Below are 23,218 nucleotides of genomic sequence, written 5' to 3' on the forward strand. Positions count from 1 at the left end.
CACAGTTAATGAGACACATAAAATAGGTAAAGTAAGATTTCTGTAGAAAATGCAGACCTTTGAGAATATCAAGCCCTAAAGGGTCCTGCAAAACCACAACACACACCTATTAGCCTGTGTTTCCTATACCAATACAAATTTAAAAATCAAAGAAGGGGCAGAAGTTAACACTCAAGGAAATAGAATCAATGATCTGTATGTTTGTGTATCAACCATATTTTACAAAACTGGTATAGTACTGGTCTATTTTATTTAAGCAAAATGAAGCCATGGTTCAAGAAAAATCTTGGCTGCATGAAAGAAAATTGTGACTTATGGCTTTAAAATGAATCCAAAAGAAACTTAGTGGTCGTATCCCAACTCAGTGAGTTTGTTTAGTCCAACTTCACCCTTTGCGTGACCTCGGAGCAAGCCACATACGAGTCTCAGAAGCTCTGGGTGTTGCACGTTTGGAATTGTGCTCACATCGCAAGTAATTAAGTCAAGATAAGGAGCCAGATGTTTCCACAAGACCCCAAAAAGACAGGTGTGAATGCATTCAAACTCCCAGGTGGGATCTGGGAGTTTATTTGACTCTCAAACCCAGAGAAAACTCAGGGAATGTGATTGAGAATCAAAGATTTGCATGTTGTTGCCACAAACAAAAACACTTTTGCATAGCTCTCCAGATTATAAGTAGCTACCCATTCTGGTCCAAGGGCCTAGGAAAGCCAATCAGGCCAGCCCTGTCTCTGGATGCCAGTGTGCCCTACCCGGAAGATGCCATGGCAGTTTCAGAAGCTAAAGTAGTACATATAATTAAGAAGACTACATTTACAGACACAATTATACATGAAAAACAATTCTTATCTTTCAAATTACCAGGCTCTGGAGGTCATTATAGTTGTGAAAGATTTTCTTTGGACTCATTTTAAATCACAAGAATGTATGTGTACTTTTTTAATGATTTTTATTAAAAATTATAGCTAACATATAACATTTCATCAGTTTCAGGTGTCCAGCATAGTTGTTTAACATGTATATAACTAAAGAAGTGATTACCATAAGTCCAGCAACCACCTGACACCATATTATGCTATCACAATATGATTGACTGTATTCCCCATGTTGTACATGACATCCCCATGACTTATTTGTTTCATACCTGGAAATTTGAGCCTCTTATTCCCCTTCAACATGTTCCCCACTTTTTAAATTTTTCAATTACAGTTAACAGTCAATATTATTTTGTGTTAATTTCAGGTCTACAGTATAGTGCTTAGACATTTGTGCAAGAAGCGATCTCCTGGACTACTCACCTGGCACTACACATAGCTATTATCACATCATTGACTATATTCCCTGTGCTTTACTTTACATCCCCATGACTAATTTGTAACTACCAATTTGTACTTCTTACTTCCTTCACTTTTTTTCACCCTGTTCCCCAACCCCTCCTATCTATCACCCCCAAAAATCTAGTACCTATCTCACATCACACATAGTTATTACAATATTTATTGACTATATTCCTTATGCTATACCCTACATCCCCATGACTACTGTGTAACAACCATTTATACTTCTTAATTCCTTCCCATTTTTCACCCATGCCCTTCAACCTCCCTTCCATCTGGCAACCATCAAAATGTTCTTCATACCTATGAGTGTGTTTCTGTTTTGTTTGTTTATTTTGTTCTTTAGATTCCACATATAAGTGAAATCACTTTGCCTCTTTCTCTGTCTGGCATACTCCACTCAGCACAATTCCCTCCATGTCCATCCATGCAGCCACAGATGGCAAGAACCCATTCTCTTCTATGGCTGAGCAATAGTCCATTGTTATATGTACCAATTCCTCTTCATCCATTCATTCATCGATGGACAGCCAGACTGCCTCCTCATATTAGCTATTGTAAATAATGCTGCAATGAACTTATGAATGCACATGTCCTCTCAAAGTAGCATTTTGGGTTTCTTCATATAAGTAACCAGAAGTGGGATTACTGGGGTTTTCTTTGTCTCTTGTTATAGCCTTTGTTTTAAAGTCTATTTTGTCTGGTATAAGTATTGCTACCCCAGTAGTTTGTTGTCGTTGTTGTTGTTTTTTCATTTTCATGAAATAACTTTTTCCATCCCTTCACTTTCAGTCTGTGTGTGTCTTTCAATCTGAGGTGAGTCTCTTGTAGGCAGCGTATGTCAGGATTTTGTTTTCTTATCCATTCAGACACCTTCTGTGTTTTATCAGAGCATTTAATCCATTTACATTGAAAGTAATTGTTAATAGATATGTAGTAATTGTCATTTTATTACTCATATGTTTGATTTTTTTTTTAAAGAAGTTTCTCTAACTTTCCTTCTAATGTAATATTTGTTTGGTGGTGATGAATTGCTTTAATTTTTTTCTTTCCTGTAAAGCTCTTTAACTATCCTTTGATTTTAAATGATAGTTTTACTGGGTAAAGTAGTCTTGGTTGTAGGTCCCTGCTTTTTGTCACTTTGAATATTTCCTGCCAATCCCTTCTGGCTTGCAAAATTTCCATTGAGAAATCAACTGACAATCTTATGGGGGCTCTCTTATAAGTTACTAGTTGTCTTTGTCTTGCTGCTTTTAGGATTCTCTCTTTATCTTTAACCTTTGCCATTTCAATTATAATGTGACGTGGTGTGGGCCTATTTGGGTTCATCTTGTTTGGGACTCTCTGCACTTCTTGGTCTTGTATGTCTAGTTCCTTTGCCAGGTTAAGAAAGTTTTCAGTCATTATTTCTTCAAACAGGTTCTCAATCGCTTGCTCTCTCTATTCTCTTTCAGGGTGTGAATGTTGTTACAGTTGATGTTGTCCCAGGTCTCTTAAGCTATCCTCATTTTTCTGAATTCTTTTTTCCTTTTGTTGTCTCAATTTTTCCCCCCGCTATTTTGTCTTTCAAATCATTGATTTGATCCTCTGCTTCATCTAGTCTGCTGGTAATTCCTTCTAGTACATTCTTCATTTCAGTTATTGTATTTTTTTTTACTTCTGACTTGTTCTTTTTCTGTGGTTTCTAAGTCTTTTTTCATGCTTTCTATCTCTCTGTTGAAGTTTTGACTAAGCTCCTTGAGAATACTTATAACCAGTGTTTTGAACTCTGTATCTGGTAGGTTGCTTACCTCCATTTCCTTTAGTTCTTTTCCTGGAGTATTCTCCTTTTCTTTCATTTAGGATGTATTTCTTTTTCTTTCTCTTTCTTTCTTTCTCTTCTTTCTTTTTCTTTCTTTCTTTCTTTCTTTCTTTCTTTCTTTCTTTCTTTCTTTCTTTCTTTCTTTCTTTCTTTCTTTCTTTCTTTCTTTCTTTGATTCTTTCTCTCTCTCTCTCTCTCTCTCTCTCTCTCTCTCTCTCTCTCTCTCTCTCTCTTTCTCCCTCTCTTTCTTTTCTTTTCTTTCTTTCTTTTTTGTTTTCATTTTGGCTGCCTCTCTGTGTTTGTTTCTATGTATTAGATAAGGCTGCTACATCTCCCAGTCTTGGCCAAGTAGTAGTAGGTTCCTGTGGGGCTCAGTGGCACAGTCTCCCTTGTCACCTGTGCTGGGTGCTCCAGCAGTGTTCCTTGTGTGGGTTGTGTGCACTCTCCTGTTATATTTGAGTCTCGATTGCTATTGGCATGACAGTGGGTGGGGTTGACCCTCAGGTTGACTGGCTGTGGGGTTTGGCCACATCCAAAGCTTATGGGCTGCTCTATAGGGAGTTTACCACATGGAACAGGATTCCCCCAGTGGTTTCTGGTGCCTGTTGAGACCACCCTTTGGGTATACCACTTGTGGGGTTAATTGGGTGGTGTCCTGCTGTGGTCTGAAGACAACCTCCAAGTGTCTTGGTTCTGGGGCTTCTTGGGAGGGGCTCTGGTGCAGGCCCAGGTCAGCCACTGCCTGTGACCAGCCGGGGACTACCTGATAGGAGCTACAAAGTGATCCACAGTTGGTCGCTGACCTGGAGGCATGTGGGAGAGGCCTCACAGTGAACTGAGGACGACTTCCATTAGTACTGGGTCTGGGATAGCTCTGTAGAAATTCAGGACACACTGAGGCCTGCTGCTGGTTGCTGGCTCCCATGAGGTTCAGCCACCAATAAAGTAGTATGGAGTTGGGTGTGGCAGGTTCTCAATAAGTCACCAGGGTGGAATGAGTGGAGCTCATCAGACCAATCAGATTCAGATTTGGCCATAGGCAACGTACCATATACAGAGAACCTACCACAGAGGAAGGTTCAACACAGAAAAGATAATACCCACCTGTAGGCTGCATGAGAGGAGGACCCTGCACAGGGAAAATGGTAACTATCTTCCAGCCCTTGCCTCAGTCTACCCCCTGTATGTCTCCAATGCCCCCCGAGTCATTGTTCTTCCACTGGAGCCCAGGGTGAGTGCCAGAGAGTGACTTAGCCTGTGTGAGGGCCCTTTAAGAGGATGGCTGGGTTTCCCACAGCCTTGTGTCCCACGCAGATGGTCAGAATCCCCAGTTTTTCACAGCCAAATATTTTGGGGGTTCCTCTTTCCAGCACCAGTATTCGGGCAGGGCAGCCTCATGTGCGGAAGAGATCCCTCACTCATCCAGGGGTATCTTTGTGGCTGAGATATCCCTCCCAATTTTCATCCACCACACAGAGGTTTGGGGCCAGCCCATTTCGCATCTCCGCCCCTCCTACCAGTCTTGATGTGGCTTCATCTTTATATCCTTAGTTATAAAACTTCTGTTCAGCTAGAATTCAGATGATTCTCTAGGTTGATTGTTCTATAATGTAGTTGTAATTTTGATATGTTCATGGGAGGAGGCAAGCACAGCATTTATCTGCTCTACCATCTTGGATCGTTCTCTCCATGTGTGTATTTTTCACATATTGGAGGGAAAATAGCCAAGATTAAATCTCAAACAAGTTCACATCACTAGTGGAAAACCAGGTTAGATTTACACTCTTCACTCAGTGTGGAGATGTGATATTCTTATAAAAATATATATATATATATATATTTTGTCTTTGTCTCCTGACACAGAGTTCCTAATAAACCTTGTGATTTCCTGAGTGATACGGTGAGAAGAGCATTTTTTTTTTATCCTTAATGAGCCCTTTTCAACCATGTCTGAGTTTTTGCTAATGAGATGCCAGCCTAGGCTCCAGATAGTTTAAGGGTCAGGGCTCTTTGCCAGAAGAACCAATTAAGTGATTAGAGGGTTGTAACTTTAATCCCACACTTCTCACCTTTGCCTCTGGCCCTGACCTCAGCAAAAGGAGATGAGCTAGATAGAGATTGAGTTCAATAGCCCAGGGCCAGTGATTTAATCAGTCATGCTTATAGTTGGAACTTCTATAAAACCCCTAAGAGATGATCTTTAGAAAGCTTCCAGGTTGGTCTGAGAGGGTGGTATAACTGGAGAAGGCATAGAAGCTCTGCACCCTTTCCCCCCATACCTTGCACTATACCCTCAGGCTCTTCATGATTTTCATCCTTTATAAAAAAACCAGTAATAGAAAGTAAATTATTTCCTGAGTACTGTTAGCTGTTGTAGCAAATTATTGAACTTGAGGAAGGGGTTGTGGAAACCCCCAATTTCACAGGCAGTCAGTCAGAAGTATGGGTGGCTGAAACATGGAATTGGCATCTAAAGGGGGGGCGCGGTCTTATGGGACTGAGTCCTTAACTTGTGGGGTTGGTGCTAATTCTGGGTAGTTACTGTCAGAATTAAATTAAATTGGAGGACACCAAGTTGGTGTCTGGAGAGTTGGAGAATTGGTTGATATGAGAAAAAAACACCTACACTTTGGTGTCAGAAGTGGTGTGAAAAAAAAAAAACGGTTTAGAGGAGGTGTCTCAGGAAATGGTCCTTTAGTGTCACCTTTAACAAGCTCTCCAAGTCTCACAAGTCTCACAAGATCATAATGGCAACCCTTTAACAGATACCACTGTAGAAGTTTGCAAAACCTTTTCAACATAAAGAATAGTGACTAAAGACACCAGTCCCCCAATCAACACTTAGCAGAGGTGGAGAGTTGATTCAAATGTGATATGTTTTTCTGTATCAATTTTATTGAGGAATAATTTACATATGATAAGCTGCATCTAAAAATGAATGAATTCTGACCATTTTATATATAAAATCACTGCCACAGTCAGGATCTAGGACAATTCCACAAACTCAGAAAGGGTCTTTATTTCTCTTTTAAAATGCACCCCTTTTTCTGACCCTGAACCCCAGGAAACCACTGATTTATTATTGTCACTATAGATTAATTTTTATTTTATATAATAGAATTATAAAATATGAACTCTTTTGTCTCTGGCTTCTTTAACTGAGCATATTTTGGGGACTTACCTGTGTTTTTTACAGGTATAAGTGGTTCCTTCTTTTTTTTACTGAGTAGTATATGGCTAGAGTATGTTTTATACATCCATTTACCTGTTGAAGGACATTTGTTCCCTGCTTCCCTGCACTGCCCAGTTTTTCCTCTTGGAATATCATAAGCCTTTTGTCTAGACTTAGGTTTTCATTTCTCTTGGATACATATCTAAGAGTGAATGGCTAAATAATGCGATAGATACAAGTTAAAATTTTGAGAAACAGCTTTCTTGTCCATTCCGGCTTCTATATCAGAATATCATAGACTAGGTGGCTTTTAAACAACAGAAATTTATTACTCACGTTCTGGAAGTTGGCAAGTATAAGATCAAGTCACCTACAGATTCAGTGTCTGGTAAAAGCCCACTTCCTGGTTCTTAGACAGCTGTCTTCTCATTGAGTCCTCACATAGCAGAAGGCGTAAGGGAGCTTCCTGGGATCTCTTTCACAAGAGCACTAATTCAATCCATGAGGCTCCACTCTTATGACCTACTCACCTGCCAAAGGCTCACCTCCAAATACTATCATACTGAGGATTAGTTTCCAACATATGAATTTTGGGGGACACAAACATTCAGTCTAAAGCAATGCCAAATTGTTTTTCCAAAGTTATTGAATCATTTTTTGTTGCCATCAGAAATGCCGGAGACTTTCAGTTCCATATCCTTGTAAACTATTGATATTGTCAGTGTTTTTAATTCCAGCAACTCTAATGGGTGTATAGTGGTATTTCATTGGAATTTTATTTTGCATTTCCGTGATTACTAAAGACATTGAGCATAATTTTATGTGCTTATTGACCTCTTGTGTATATCGTCATTAATGATGTATCTAATCAAATCTTTTACCCATTTTTGAATTGTTTATATTTTTATTATTGAGTTATAAAATTCTTTATATATCCTGGGTGTAAGTCTTTTGTAAGATATATGCATAGTGAATACTTTCTCTCATTCTGTGGCTTGCTTTTTTGTTTACTTAATAGTTTATTTTGAAGGGCAAATTTTTTTTCTTTTTATAAAATCCAATGTTTTACCTTTTTCTTTTTGTTTGTGCTTTTTCCCCCCTGTCCTTTGCCTACTGCAAAGTCATAAATGTTTTTTTTCCTATGCTTACTTCCAGGAGAGTTATAATTTTAGTTTTTACATGTAGTCTATGATACATTTTGTGGTAATTTTAAAATTTGGTTTGTGGTAATTTTCATATTTTTCTACATGATATCCTCTTACTTCAGCACCATTAAATTGCTTTGGTTTCTTTGTCAAAAATCAACTGTGTAAGTTTATTTCTGGATCTCTGTTCTCCTCCTCGATGTCATATATATATTGTTTAACCAATATTATGATGTTGCTTCATTGTAATTATTGTGGCATTACAGCAACTCTTCAAATAAGTCTTCCTTGTTCTTCATTTTAAAAATTGCTTTGTGTGTTCTTAGCCATTTGTACTTCCAAACACATTTTAGTATCAGCTTGTCAATTTCTACCAAAAAAAAAAATTCTCCTGTGATTTTGATTGTAATTTTATTGAATCTGTAGTTAAATTGGGAGACAGCTGACCTATTAGTAATACTGAGTCTTCCATTAAAACACAAGGTCTTAGGTCTTTAGGTCTTTAGGTATTTAGGTCTTTTAATTCCTATCAGCAATATTCTGTAATATTCAGTAAAATGGTCAAACAAAACATCTTTGTTGAACTTACTTCTAAGTGTTTTGTTTTTACTGTGCTTATAAATGGAATTTTAAAATTTCTTCTTGACACTAGTACGTAAAGTTGTTTGTCATCACTATTTTAAAGTGCTATTATTTATTGTACATTCATCTCATGTTCTGTGACCTTGTTAAATTTACTTATTAATTCTAGTAGTTGTTTTATTTCTGAAGATTTTCTACATAAACCATCATGTCATACACAAATAAACATATACACTATTTTCTTAGTCATCTTGTCTTTCGGCTTTTTTTCCTTGCCTAATAAATAGAAGTGTGGACAGTGGATACCCTTAAGTAATATGTTAGGATTTTTACAAATATACTTTATCAGGCTGAAAAGGTTACCTACTCTTCCTACCTTGCCAGGAGCTTGCATCATAAATGAGTATTGAATTTTGTCAACTGGTTTTTTGCATCTATTGATACAATCAGTTATTCTATTTTATTGTAATTATTCATAGTGTGAATTACACTGATAGATTTTTCCCAATATTAAAGAAACATAGTTCTGTGATGTACCTTACAAAGTCATGATTTATTATCCTTGTTATATATTGCTGAATTTGATTTGCTAATATTTATTGAAGTATTTTTGGTCTATAGTCATGATGAATATTGATCTATGGGTTTTTTTCTTTGCATTATTTTTGCCTGGTTTGGGTATGAGGGTAAACCTGGCCTCATAATGTGAGTTGGAAAGTGATCACTCCTTGCGATATTGTGATTTACAAGAAATATATATATTGGGTCATTCAGATGATCAAAATATATTTCTCATATACATTTGGTCTTTGCCGAGGGTTCCTGGTTCACAGCTCCAAAGACTTTTGGAATTTCCTGATATACCAGAGCAATAGGTGCTTCTGTTGTTATAATAACCGGTCTCTTATTCTCAGTTCCTGAAATCAGTTCAAAGCCCTGAAAACGAAATGTTATTCATAACAAGCCCCTATCCACCACAACTGGGTTTATGTTAATAATATAACTTTTGGAAAATACCTAAGAATGGGAACTGGTTTTCACAGGGACCAACTGGTATAGAGGATTGGAACTTTCAGTCCCACCCTCTAATTTATGGTGAGGGAAGAAGACCTAGAGATTGAATCAATCACCAATGGCCATGGTTTAATCAATCAAGACTATGTAACGAAACGTCCAGAAAACCTCAAATGATTGGGATCAAAAAACTTCAGGTTGGTGAACACGTGAAGAAGAGATGGACGCTCAGCACCCTTTCCCTACACTTGATCTCTTCCATCTGGCTCTTCCTGATTTGTATCCTTTTATAATAAACTAGTGATCTGAACTGTGTGAGCCACTTGAGCAAATCAATCATACCCAAGGAGGAAGCTATTGGAACCTCCAATCTATAGCTGGTGATCAAAAGCACAAGTGACAACCTGGACTTACAATGGGTGTCTAAAGTGGGTGAGTGAGGGGCGGTCTTGTGGGCCTGAGACCTTAATTTGTGGCATCTGACGCTATTTCCTTGTAGATAGTGTCAGAATTGAGTTGAATTGTAGGACACTGAGCTGGTGTCTGAGCATTGCATCCCCCACCACCTTCAACTGAATGTCTGCCCAGAGCCCTTACTCTTCTTCTATTTTTGAAAGGTTTCATGGAGAATAACTATTTCTTCCTTAGGATACAGATACAGTATCTTATCTTTTTGAATTTAACACTTATTGTATTGTTATCATTTATTATTATCTTTACAAATTGCCTTCTTATTAGTTAGGAATTACTTGGCTGTATTTTTTTCTAGTTTCTTCATGTAGGACCTTATGATCATTGATTTTAAATCTTTCAACTCTTTAATATAAGCATTTAAAGCAATAAATACCTCTTTTTAAAACTACTGAAAAAAAATGTTTAACGTCCTGTAGGTCTCTCAAACTCAGCTGTGCAAAACTAACCTAACAGTAATCGCCCACCTCCCACTAACACCAGCGCCTCACCCTGATGCCCTCCAAAGAACTGTCCCAGCCAAGCACTCCAGAGTCTATTAGCCTTGGTCCTTTCTCATGCCCATGTCCACCTGGAACAAATGCCCATAGGACTATCTTCCGCCATTGGTGTCAATACACCAACATGAAAGGAAAAGGAATTTAATGGTGATTTAACCTCAAAGCTTCTTAAACTATCAAAGCAAATGTCAGTTGTGACCGCTACACTTAATTTCACTGAATATTATCTTGGCGGTTTGATTCTTCTGAGGTCACTCTGTCATAGTGGAAAAAGCAATATGGACACAAAGTAGTTGCTCTGTAATAATTTTTATAAATGAGTGAATGAAGAATGAATCAACAAATGATTCAGACTCAGGAGGACTCAGGCTTAATCAAACAGGATTGAACTTGATCTTTAAAATAAGAGTTGGATTTCATGATCTCCCAGTTCTATCCGGTGCTGTTAGTTTAATACTCACAAAGGACCTAAACTGATCCTGGGTGATGAGAAATGACACACAGATAACCACAGCCTGGAGCCAGAATAAATGGCTTGGTCTCTGACCCATCGCCTGGATATATTATAGAGTGGGCCTGCACAACAGGTTCTGTTGGATACCGTTCATTTTACATCATCATTGAGGAAGCTATGAGGAAACTTTGTCAACTGGCTTTTCCCAAACAGCCAGCTTATGAGCCTTTTCACATAACATTAACCATATTTTTTTCCATAACATGGCCTGACACACCCACCGCACCCTTGAGAATGCATGAACACATGTTGTTGGCAGTATGTGTGGAGGGGGTCTGTTGGAAACCGCTGAAGTATGAAATGCTTGGCTGTGTTTGCAGTTGTGGCCTTTTCTCCCAAGTCAGTGATTTCTATTCATGTATTATGTAATCTCCTAGGAAGTCTCTATGGCTTGAAAGGGCTGTAAGAAAATACAGAAGAATAGGCAGGTCCATGGTTGTAAGGTAAGAAGAAGAATTTACAAATGAATAAAAGTAAGTCAAATGTTCCCAGGTGTGGCTCCTCAAAGGCAGGGACAATGCTTGTTTGCCTTTGTGTGCCTGGCACTTAGCACAGTTGGTGTGCAATGTGGGGTGCTGATGGCTTTGAAAGAAAAAACATGGCTTTCACGTGCTTTTTTGTGTTTATTCTGATTATTTCCTAAAGATTGAAAAAGAGGGTTTGCTTTTCTCTCCACCACTACCTCCTGCCCACCCCTACCTCCTGAAAAAGGGACAACTTGATAACCAGCAAGGCTTTGTCCTTTTTTCCTCACACCTGTGCACCGGAGTGGGTTCTCACCACCTGTAAGTGGCTCACAACGTAGGTTTGTTGAAAACTGAATTGTCCAATTCAAACTTTAATCATTCTGTTTCTTCAACAAAAAGAAAATGAACCAAAAAAGTACTCAGGCATCCAATTTGAGGAATTCCAATGAAATAATGGTTGAAGTGTCTCTCTCCAATCTGTGTTACTTCAGTATGCCTCAGAGTTATTAACATTCATCTAAGGAACAGGCCTGTGGGGCTGCTGATTAAAGGGACTCTGCGGGTGATAAAAGTGTCATCCAGCTGGGGAAGTTTGGGAATCAGACGTGCCTTCTCTAGGTAAGTGAGTCTCCACGCCTTCCAACTTCCTTGTTTGTGGGGACTGACCATCACTGCACTGCCCTCTGGCCCTCTCTTCTCCCAGCTCCTCCCACCTCCCCATCCAAGCGGCATCCCAAGCTGTTTGTGTTGTGTTGTATCTGATACACACATTCACACACTCACACTCATGTACACATTCACACTCTTAAATTCATAACTCTCACACACACTACCCCCACAGACCCTGTAATGCAGGGACTCAGCTCCAGCTCCCCGTGCAAGACACAGGACATGGTGAGGCCAACAAGGAACAACAACAGAGCCATAAATAGGGGAGTCGTACCACTATATTCTCGATGGCGGCTGGTTGAGACACAAAAGCAAACATCCGCCAGTACCCCAACGAGGGGTCTTCCTTCACCCCAGTCTTGCTGGTGGCTGGGTGAGATACAGGAAGTAGGATCAACATGATCTGCAATCCACAATCCGCTTGCTAACCACACTTGCTAGCCGCAATGCACTATCCGCTTCTTTGTCAACCAACCAACCAACCCCCTAGCATAGCCACGGTAGTTATATTAGTGTCTAATGGCTAACCGGTTACAGCTGATGGCCAACTAGTCATAGATGATGGCCATCTGATTACAGCTGATGGCCATCTAATAACTGAGCCAGCATGTTTCCATGTGAGACTGAGAGCCTAGAAACTGCTTTCTGGGACTCTCCCCACAGACCCCCATAGCCAGCACCATATCACTCTACCAATGACAGCTGTTCTGAGGAGAAGCTCATGAGGCAAACCTGCAAAGGTTTTGCTGAGAGAATATGCCTGAAGGAAAATGTCTAGGTCCTGGGCTGGGTGGGCGCCAGATCCTGCCCTCCCCCATAGTGTGTCAGAAGCAGCTTGGGGGTTGGGGGAAATGCCTCACAATTCAGGGGCACTCGCAGGGCCTCTGTTGTGAGTGACATTCACTCCCAGCGCCTGAGGTCAACCAAGTGAGGCTCACAGCCCTGTTTCTCTGGGGTTTAGGCCTTATCGCCATTTTTTTGCCGACAGACACTAACCAGGTTGCCTTCTCGTGTGGAGCCTCCTCTCCCATACCAGGCCAGGTGCCTGTGGGTCTCATCTCACACCCTCCTCAAAACCACCCTTAGAGGTCAGATTAACCGTTCCCCCTGTACACATGAGAAACAGAGGCACAAAAGGGACGAGTCCCTTACTCAAGATCATACAGCTTGTAGGGCCAAATCCCTCTTATACCTGAGCTCCCCACATTCTTGGCCAGAAGAAACTGTCGACTTATATAGGTTTTGGAGCTTCTGACTTCCTATCCTAGAACCTGAGTAAAATGACAGGAAATAAACAGATAAAAAGAGGACAGGAGAAAACTGCCTACCACCCTGCCCCCGGGAGTTTGTTTATGTTTGTACACAGTGCTTCTCTGGGAAAAACTGAGACTGCCAAGTCCGGACAGATGGAAAAGAGGGTGCGGTGTCACTTAGCCTGTAAGCGGAGCTCTGTGGCTCAGCAGCACTCGTGTAGGTAGACTTCAATTAAAGTAGACTTTGATTAATAACACCAAACACTATATTGCGGTAAGTTTGCACGGTGACAGACGGTTACTAGAATTAGTGTGGTAATCACAGTGTAAGGTATAAAAAGGTACACCTGGAACGAATATAACCAATATAATATTGTATATCAACTCTGCTTAAGTAAAAAAATGATTGAAAAAATAACACCAAAGACTCTGCACTCAGTCTGTGCCAGGTGCTATTTCAAATGCTTTCTGTGTAAAAACCCACTTTAGCCTTCACACAACCAAATCTCCATTTTACAGAAAGGAAACTGAGGCCCTCCCTTAAAGTCACATAGCTTGCAAGTAGTGGAGCCAAGACTTAAACTGAAGCATATAGCCCCTCTCTCCATGCTGTTGGCCATAACTTACTGCCTCTTGAATGGGAGGTTCCTGGAGTGAGGACCCCTTCGAGGCAGGAAAATATAAACCAGAGAGAATGCTAAAGAAAAATTCACCCTTAAATGAAGTTATTTTATCTTTCCCAGATCAAATGCATCCTCCTCTGGCAAACTGCTCCCTATCGTCCTAGTTTGGTTTGAACTCACCATCTTATCCTCAAGAGCAGGGTCCTTGTCTGTCTCTCCACTATCGAGTGATCACCTATGTGCCAGACACAAACAGTTCACCTTCACACCCCCAGTGCAGGACAGCACCAGTCTGGACAGGTGCTCCACGAAGGTGTGGGAAGGAAGGACATTGCCCCCATCTGTCCCCCCCATGCCCACCCCTGCTTTCATCCCACCTCTAGCATTTAAGCTCAGGGAGCAATTCCGAAGTTCAGTGGTGGCGGTTTCTCAGAGGGAAAACATCCCAGTTTGCTCACAGCTTTGCGGACAAATCCAAATTCAAACAGTGTCACTCTTGAGGGTAGGGGAAGGAGAGTTGTGGTCACGGGAGATGGCCAGAGCTGCAGGCCAGCTCCAGGGTAAGCACAGCCTCTGTGTAGCCTGTCCTAGTCCCCATGACCTCATCTCTCATTCATTTGTTCACTCTTCATGCAGTATTCATTCCTGCATTACAGTCATTACTCAGCACCTTTGCAATGCTCAGTGCTACATGCTGGGTCCTATGAGGCCAGCGGGAGCCACTCGGAGAGAAGCCAGGAGGCTCAACAAGCAGCTAGACGATGGGATGCAAAGATGAGAAAAGAAGAGAGCAAAGGAATTCTAGCATAAGGGACCAGGAAATTTAGGATCTGATGCCAACAACAGATCCATCATCAAGGGGCAAATTGAATGAAAGGTGAAGGATCTCTGCTAAGAAACTGGTACTATCGATTGCTGGCTGGGCAAAGCAGGGGGAGGACAAGTTTTCAGTATAACTTTTAGATATTGAACCACATAGAATAAATTATATTCAATAAATAAATTACGTCTTTGACAGTCTGTGTCTGTATAATGAAAACATCAGTGAGGAAAGTTAAGCACATGGAGATCTTGTACTCACCCGAGAGGCCCCAAAACCAAGAAGGGCCAGTATACTGATGTGAACCCTGATATCTGGGTCCAGAGGGTCCCTAGGTCTGTGCTCCAAAATTTCAGTTTGCACCCCTCTATGACTCTGCATTCACTTCATTCCTAGAGGATGGACTACAGGCGCTCCAAGATGCCAAATGACGCTATCACTAGAGAAAGGAGAGAAAACCAGAGGACGAGAGATGGGAGGTAGAGAAGGACAGGTGAAGAGACAGCATAGAATGGCACTTAGGAGCAGCGATGCTGGAGTTGGGCTGCCTGGTTCAGATCTCAGCCCTGGCCCATCCTGGCCCTTGGACCTCTCAGATGAGTTGGAGGAGGAGGTAGGTGGGAGGGATGGGGGTTATAGAAACCTTGCTGGCATTGCCTTGCTGTTTATTCGGCAAACTGATCCAGGAACACCAAGGAGGAATATAAGAACAACTTGCCCACAATAAATGAGGTAGTTCCATATTTAAAACTAACCGCCTGTCAAGAGCAAGCCGATCACCATGCTGTGTCCATGAGCAGATGTGATATAAAGATAATAGATAGAATGCATCAATACTCACTGTGTGCTAGCACTCACTGTCTCACTGTACAAAGAACTTAATAAAAATTTCCCAGTGAATCCCTGAGCTAAGTAATATCATCATCCCCAATCTTACAGCAATGAGGCACAGAGATTATCAGAATCTTTCCTAGAGCCACACGTTGGACTTGGCCAACCGAGTCAATTCTGATTTGGAGAAAGAACCCTGGATTCACTACTTACCGGACATGAGCCCAGTCTCCCCATCGGCAACATGTGGGTTCTCTGCAGTCCCTTCCACCTCTATGAGCTGAATATTCAAAAGGTGGGAATGGAAGGAAAGAGATTGGACTGGAACAGACCTGAGCAGCCATGCTCAGTCTGTCACTGGCCAGGCAGTATGTCTTCATTCAGTTCATTTTAACTTCCTTTGCCTTATTTTTTTCACTTGTGAAATGTGAGTATAAATTCATTCCTCATAGTAAAAAAAACTGGGGATACTAGTTATGATTTTAAAGCTACTTGGCTTTTGTCACTGCTCCCTTTGCCCACCATTAGGAGTATGTTCTGGTGATGAGTCATAACTTAAAATATTCAGCCAGAGGGAGAAATGAGCAGGACAAGAGACCTGGGGAATCAGGTTCAGTGATACGACAGCTCAGGAGCAGCTCGAGAGTTCTCTTTAGTGAGAAGGCAACTCTTTAGTGCATAAAGATCTGTAGAGTTGTCACATGCAACCCACAAATCACAAGTCACTTTCTAGGTGACTCAGACTTTCTGCTGAAAGCATGCTTGTGACAGTTGCCTTTGAGAAGGCTCCCTTCTCAATGAAAGGGTGGGTTCAAGATTCTTGGCTCAAAATACAACTGGACTGCATTAAATACCAGTTGCTTGCAAACTGCTTTCTAAATCCAGCCCTGGGGCTTCTCTGGTTTCACGTAGGGACGCAGAAGTGCCCCAACACACACTTAATACTCACTGTGCTGTGGGTGACCACAGAGTGACCCGGGAGTGACATGTGGGCAACCCTCCTGGAGCCAACGCAACAGCAGCTCTGCCCACTAGAGGTCAGGGCAGTGCCCTCAGAGGATAGTCTGGTCACTTGAAAATTATAATTTTATTTTGAAATTATCATGAAAAAAAAAATGTCCAAGTGGAAGCAATTAAACTTTGGGAAAGTCAAAGAAATGTTGCTAGCAAAGAAACCCCAACCAGAAGCCAAACTGTGATTGGCTCTAGATGTAAAATCTAGACAAAATCCAGGGTGAGGTCAGAATCAAGATCAGGAGCAGCACCAAAGAAGCAGCAGAGTCAAATGCTTTCATTGGTAATTAATAAAGACTGTGCTGCAAAAATGTTTGTAGATTGTATCATGAAGTTCCCAATGAGGAAATAGTGTGTTCTGTGAAAACTACAGAGTTGGTATTTAGAGAGTTATTTCTAGACTTCTCTAATAATTTATGAAGAAAAGGTTGAATAATTACTTTGGAATAGGCTGCCAAGAGGTGGCCTGATGTTATCACAGATAAGCACTTTCAGTGGCATTGCCAGTAGTGGAGGTCACAGTAAACAGGTACCCCCAAAGATTTGGATATAAGTGAGAGAAGATTATATCTGGGAGATGAACTATGAAATGAATGCATCATGGCCACCTTAGGAGATGCAGTAGGTTCCCAGACATGGACACTTATTCCATTGTAACATATGAAAATATGAGAATATCTAAAGGAAGAATGGGTAGAGGAAAGGGGGTCTCAGAGACTAATCTAGCCCAGTCTGAGGACAGGTGTACAGTCTTTGCTCTAAACATATCATCATTTTAGATCAAGAAACATTGGCTTCTCTCAATCTAAAGGCAATAAACCAGTAGTTCTCAAACACCAGCTGTCCTCTGAAGTGCTTGTTAGAAATGGATTCCCAAGTTCCCCTCCCAGAGTCTAGGTCAGTAGGTCTGGGACGTCTGAATACTCATCAAGCCCACCAGGCTGCTTCAAAGGCATGTGGCTTGAGGATCATACTGTCAGAAACCAAACATCTGATTCCTACAGCAGTCTGACAACTTTCTGACAACTTGGCTTTTTGTGACAGTTGCCCAGATGGAAAGTATGGGCAAGCCTGATGACTAATATCTTGTCCAGCAGCTAGAGAGTCTCATTAGGAATAAATATACTTCTGACTTCAGTTAGGGCTTCCTTCACTTGGTGAATCTACCCCAGATATTTTGGATTACTTTTTAAGAGCCCTTTTCCCTCTGTACTATCTATTTTTGCATCAAGTCATCATGACAAAATATGGTATGCCAGATCAACGAAATAATTGATTATAAAAGGGGAAAAAATAAAAACCAGAGTGTTTGCATATCTGTGGCTAGGCACAATCTCCAAAAGCAAAACTTTAAACCCAGAGGCAATAAAAATGCTTTGTTAGGCTTAACTTTATAAAAATTTTAACCTTATAGAGGATGATAAATAACATAATCTAAAAAATGTAAGGGACAAATGGGAGAAAGTATTTGATTTTTATGCACTGTTCAGAAGTTTCAAATTTGGATAACTTAGTGAGTTCCTACAAATCAATTAAAAATAAAAACAAGTGGTCCCCAAGAAAAATTGACATGATGCAATATTTGTCTACAATAATTGGGACATACTTATAAAAAATTTTTTGTAGTTTATATGAAATTCAAATTTCACTGAGTGCCCTGCATTGTTTTGAAGTCTGGCAACACTAAAAGGATACAAATTTCCAGTTTACAGCATGAGAACAACTAATGATCCATAATCATTGAAAAGATGCTTAATATCATCATGCAAATTAAAACAAACATGAGTAACACTTTTTTGCTCACTAGATTGGAAAACATTAAGGAAAACAATGACCCTTATTGTCATGATACAGGGAAATATGTACTCAGTACACTGTGGAAGTATAAGCCCTTAGAGTCGTTCTGGAAAATCTCGGCAGCTGTGGTGTAAGGACTAAAATTAAGGTCCAATACTGTGTGCTACCTTGACATTTGGTAAACCAGGGGAGGGTCTTGAATGTGGTAACTGCCAAGTCTCCTTCCCAATCTGACCCCATGGATAAGGTCCCCTAGCCAATAACCCTCCATATCAAGGGGACCTGCTTACCCCTGAGTAGTGCATGTCAGTCTCCTGCCAGCCCTTGGACTTATTCAAACAAGCCAATCGCATCATCCCGTGGGAAGCAGGAGGTACCCCATCCTCTTAATACTATACAGCCTGCCTCCCACACCCCCGATTGTTCACTCTGCTCCTGAGGGTGCCCCCATGTGGCCCTGAATGGTGTGTGGTGTCTCCCCCCTCCCCAAGAACCCCGCTGCGACTAATAAACTGTTATTGATCTCATCTGTCTATTTTCAAGGGTCACTCCCAAACCCTGGAGCGGGAATCCCTCTCTCATCAACTGACGAAGAGGAGGTGATTAAAACAGCATTTTCCAATTTTTTTAATGTACATACTTTTTAACCAAGAAATTTCATCTTAGACTATGTCCTATAAAAATACAAATGCAAAAAAGGGATGCCTGCAGAAACAAGAATATTCATTGTGACATTGTTTTTAAGTGAAAACAACTTAAATATGCATCAAGTTGGCAACAACTTGAATATGCATCCATCAGGAAATGGTTAAATAAATTACAGTAAATTTATCTGTGAAGTACTGTGCAGTTGAGAAGACCTAGAAAGAATGGCAAGACTTGTTACATCTAGGCAATACATATAATATAATCCCACCCAATTTATGTAAGATAATATACATCTACATCGATGTCTGTATGTATGTGCATATAATAAAGGCCAGGAGGGAGAATGCCAAACTTGCATAGAGGGTGAGAAGAGGGTTTGTGTTTTTATGACGTATAATTTTGCAATGTTTGAATCTTTTTGCACTAAAAATTAATTCTGGTATTATGTGATGTCATATAAATTTAAAAGTAAGAAAAGCTTATCAAAGTATATATAAAAATCTCATACACTAACAACTGATGAAGGTTACAGTAATGTAGTGACACTGAACAATGGGATGGCTAGTCCAGAATATTCCAGCACCACCAGCCAAGGATATCTTCTGGGCCTTAATGTTTAATTTAGCCTGTAAGTCCTACTCGGCATTTCTCCAGGACTCCTAAGCAAAAATCCCTCTTTCACATTTTCCGAATGAGTCATACAATTGAGATTGATATACAAGCTAACACGTTGTTTAAAATCCTCTGTCATCACTCTTTCTACTCCTATCTTTTATTTAACTTCATCATCTAACACATCATGTTAAGAAAATTAAAAAGCATACAAAGGGAATGAGGGTGAGGTCCTATGAATGAGAGAAAATAAACACCTAAGCTACTGCTTGCCCCAATGTTCAAACCCAGAAGAGCCTTTAGCAATAGTCTCTGCTTGCAAAGCGGAAAACTGAATTAAACTACACAATGATCTCTCTCTCTCTCGCTCTCTCTGTTTCTCTCTGTCTCTCTGTCTCTCTCTCTCTCTCTCTCTCTCTCTCTCTCTCTCTCTCTCTTTCTCTCTCTCTCACTCTTTAAACAAGTTAGTTGGCTATTGAATGACAAGCAGTGTAGGTGAGCAATTATATACACGATGCAGACTAAGGAAAGTCACCAAAACTTGGGCCACACTGCATTGACTGAAACCAATTTCTGTCCTGCTGTGGCCCACTCCTGCTCAGCCATTAGCCCCGAGCACAGACTCCTGTCCCCAGCCCCACCCAGACCCCTCAGCTTCCTGGGGACCTGTCATTGACATCTCACCACACTAATGCCATCATTGAGAAGGGCCTCCCCGAAGATCATCATGTACAGCGGCTCGTTCACGCGCGCCTCCTCAAACACAGCCAGCACAGCCACCGGGTCCACAGACGAGATCAGGCTGCCAAACAACAGGTTCTGAAGCAAGTTGACGTCACTAAGTCCAAAGGCCTTGATCTGACAGATGAGGTAGAGGGAGATGCCAATGCCAAAGGCGTTGATCAGGGCCCCCAGGCCCGCCCACCATAGGATGGAGCCAATGTTTTCAAAAAATGGCCGGGTGGGCATGAAGTAACCACCCTCCAGGATGATGGGTGGGAGGAGATACAGGAAGTAGATGTTCGAATCCATGACTGGAGGTGATTTGTGGTCCGTGCCAAAAATGATGGCACCCACCAGAGCCCCAACAATGATGAGGAGGCAGCTTTCTGGCATGAGGCCTGGCAGTCGGTGGTAAAGGTGGAAGCCTGGGGAAGAGCAGAGAACTGCATTTAGATGATTGCTAGTAACTCGGTTCTGGCCACTGAGACACGAGGAGACAGTGTACAGAGGTCTTTGAAAGTAGATGGAACCTTGGGCAAGCTGGCTGTCTTCTCTGAGCCCCAGCACCCCATCTGTAGCAGGAACTGGAGGTGTTGCAGGGGCTTTACACAAGTCCGAGCCAGGCCCAGTGCAGGTTACAGAATCGATGATTCTCAGCCAGCCATCGCCTCCCCCTTCCTCCTTCCTGCTTTCCCCATCTTACAGGGATCTGAGAGGGCAGGTGAGGGAAGAGCAGAGAAGAGGGTGGACCTCGTCTGCTCTCATACAAAGCCCACCTTTGAAGCTCATGCAGGGTCTATCACCATCACCTAAACCGCATCTAGTTCCAACTCTCACTTCCTTCTCAACCAAACGAAGAAACAACAATGAAAAGTCCTTAATTTTGTTTCCCATACTTAATCAATGACATTGCCACCTAGTCAGCCATTTAAGAGGTAAATCAAGTCACATTCTCATGAGCTCCCTCCATCACCTTTGCCCTCTCATGCAACCAGCTTCCCATTTCATCACTTATGTGATCACTTAGCTGCCCCTGACGTCCATCCCATCCTCTCCATTTCTACAGCCACTGCCTTCACTTAGGGACCTCCTCATTTCTCATCCTGATTACTGCATTGTCCTCCTGATGTTCTCTCTTATCCTTAATCCCCAGTCCTTTCCCCATCCTGCTGCCAGATGACTTTTCTATACCATGTGTACCTGATTGTCTCCTTCCCCACCTATGACTCTGAAGGTACACAAAGCATCTCATGATTTTAAAGTGAGGATATTTGTGAAGCATCCCTGGGTCAAGACCAGTCCTCTAGAAAGTACTGGGAGGTAACGGACCAAACATATTTTCTACAATTTCCAAGTGTTGATGAAATTTTAGAAACGAGACACTAATAAATAAGAAAACAAAAACAATGTAATGTATAAATATACAATAAAGGGCATATTGACTATACCAGCAAATAAGAGATCAGAGCCCAGCAGGTCACCCTGGAGCTCTCTCCACGTCAGTATCCCTCACACCTGCTCTCTCTTTATATGTCCTACATTCAGCCAACCACATGCCTTTTCACGTTTCAGGCCACCTTTCTTGTCTTCATACACTATTGTAGCACCTGGATTGTCCTTTTCTTCAACCTATTTTGGTCTTGCTCAATCTTTGAGAGGTTAAGCTTTTCTCTATCTCTTCCTAAAGAAATAATATGTCTTCCTGTGAATCATTATAACATTATATCTGTATGTGTCTATCAACGATGATCCCTTTCTACCATTTTTTGTGCATGATTTATCTCCCCTACTGAACTCTAAACTCCTCAAACTCATGCAGAATGATAGACATCTTAATGTCTCCCCAAAATGCTTAGCAAACTGTTTACTACATAATAGCTGGTCTATTTCCTGAAAGAATCTGTAAGTGTATACTCAAACATGAATGAATGAACGGGTTAAATGTTCATCAGAGAAGATTTTACGTGGGAACTAGAAGTTAAACAGGTTGTTGGAGGTTGACTAGGACTTACATAGTTGGACACCAGAATGGGAGGCATTTTGGGTAGGGAACACTCCAAGAGAAAAAGAAGACAGACAGGAAGGGCCCAGCCACATATATTTGACATTCACTGAGGGGATCCACCCAACTGGAGCAAATTTTTAATTGGCAGAGGATTGGGAGAAGATTTGGAAGATGATTTTGACCCAAGTAATAGAGGGCCTTGAATTCAAGGCTAAGGAGTGTAGGTTTTCTCCTAAAGGCTATGGGGAGCCATTGAATACTTTTAAAGGAAATTTTAGGTTCAGCCAATCAAAGAGCATGTGGGTTTCCCTGGATAAAGCTTTGAACTTCTCCATTCACAATAGCAGGCAGGTTAATACAATGGAGTACTATTAGTATCAAGATACAGTATCCCAAATGACAGGCCTAGCCCACTGGCTTCAAGACCAATTCAAGGCCTCCCTCTAGAGTCTTGTTCTCACCATTTCCTATTGCCAACTTCTTCTTCCCTCATCTTGTAGTGCTTATTTTAACCACATTGAACTTTTTAATATGTAAAAGAGGTGGAAGAGCCATAGTGTGATTTTCTCAGGCCCTGTGTCTTCCCAGTTTGGTCCTGCTTCTAGGAGTTGAGTTTCCTGAAAGGGAACCAATGTGCACCCACCTTAAGCTGAGTTGCACCTACACAGCAGTAGCAGGAGGGGGCTTCATGCCTGTAAGTAGGGCACTGTAAAGGAAAACACTATGTGCATTTCATATTTCACACTCTTCTCCCCTTTCATGATGGACAGTAGTCGATCACTTTGAGATGTGGCCACAAATAACAAAGCCCTGCCTAAATGTTAGAGATGGCCCTTCTATTCCATTCTGTCCATTGATTCAAGGAATATCTTTCTATATTGTTCCAAGAAATGGATGAAATAAAAGGTAAACAACAAAGTCTGATGTGACTTTGAATGACCTTTGTTCTATAACGTCATTCTTTTATAAAATGCATAGTTGGATGGTTTTAAAAGGACTGGGAAGAGTTGTGATGTTTTTCTGTCAGAGTGCCTACCAGGCAGTGCCAGATTCATCTGTCTTCCCCATCAGACTAAGTCTCTTGAGGCCGGGAACCATGATCATTTCCACATATTGCATGCGTGCTCAATAAATGCGGCTTGATAGAATGACTGACTAAAGAACGAATAATAATAATGATTATTAATTATATTTTGATTCAAGTTTTATAATATAGAATC

At 41.1% G+C, this 23,218-nt stretch overlaps 1 protein-coding gene across 1 annotated transcript in view; it reads right to left on the reverse strand.

Moving 5' to 3' along the window:
- The window catches only part of SLC9A4 (solute carrier family 9 member A4), a 55,637-nt gene that overhangs the window by 29,975 nt on the left and 2,444 nt on the right, over positions 1-23,218 (reverse strand). The window contains exon 2 of the mRNA XM_081068459.1: positions 19,955-20,418. Coding sequence (XP_080924585.1) covers positions 19,955-20,418 — 464 coding nt within the window. The remainder of the gene's footprint in view (positions 1-19,954; positions 20,419-23,218) is intronic.

The sequence above is a fragment of the Rhinolophus hipposideros genome, assembly GCF_964194185.1.
Source record: "Rhinolophus hipposideros genome assembly, chromosome: 12".
NCBI classification, from domain to species: Eukaryota; Metazoa; Chordata; class Mammalia; order Chiroptera; family Rhinolophidae; genus Rhinolophus; species Rhinolophus hipposideros.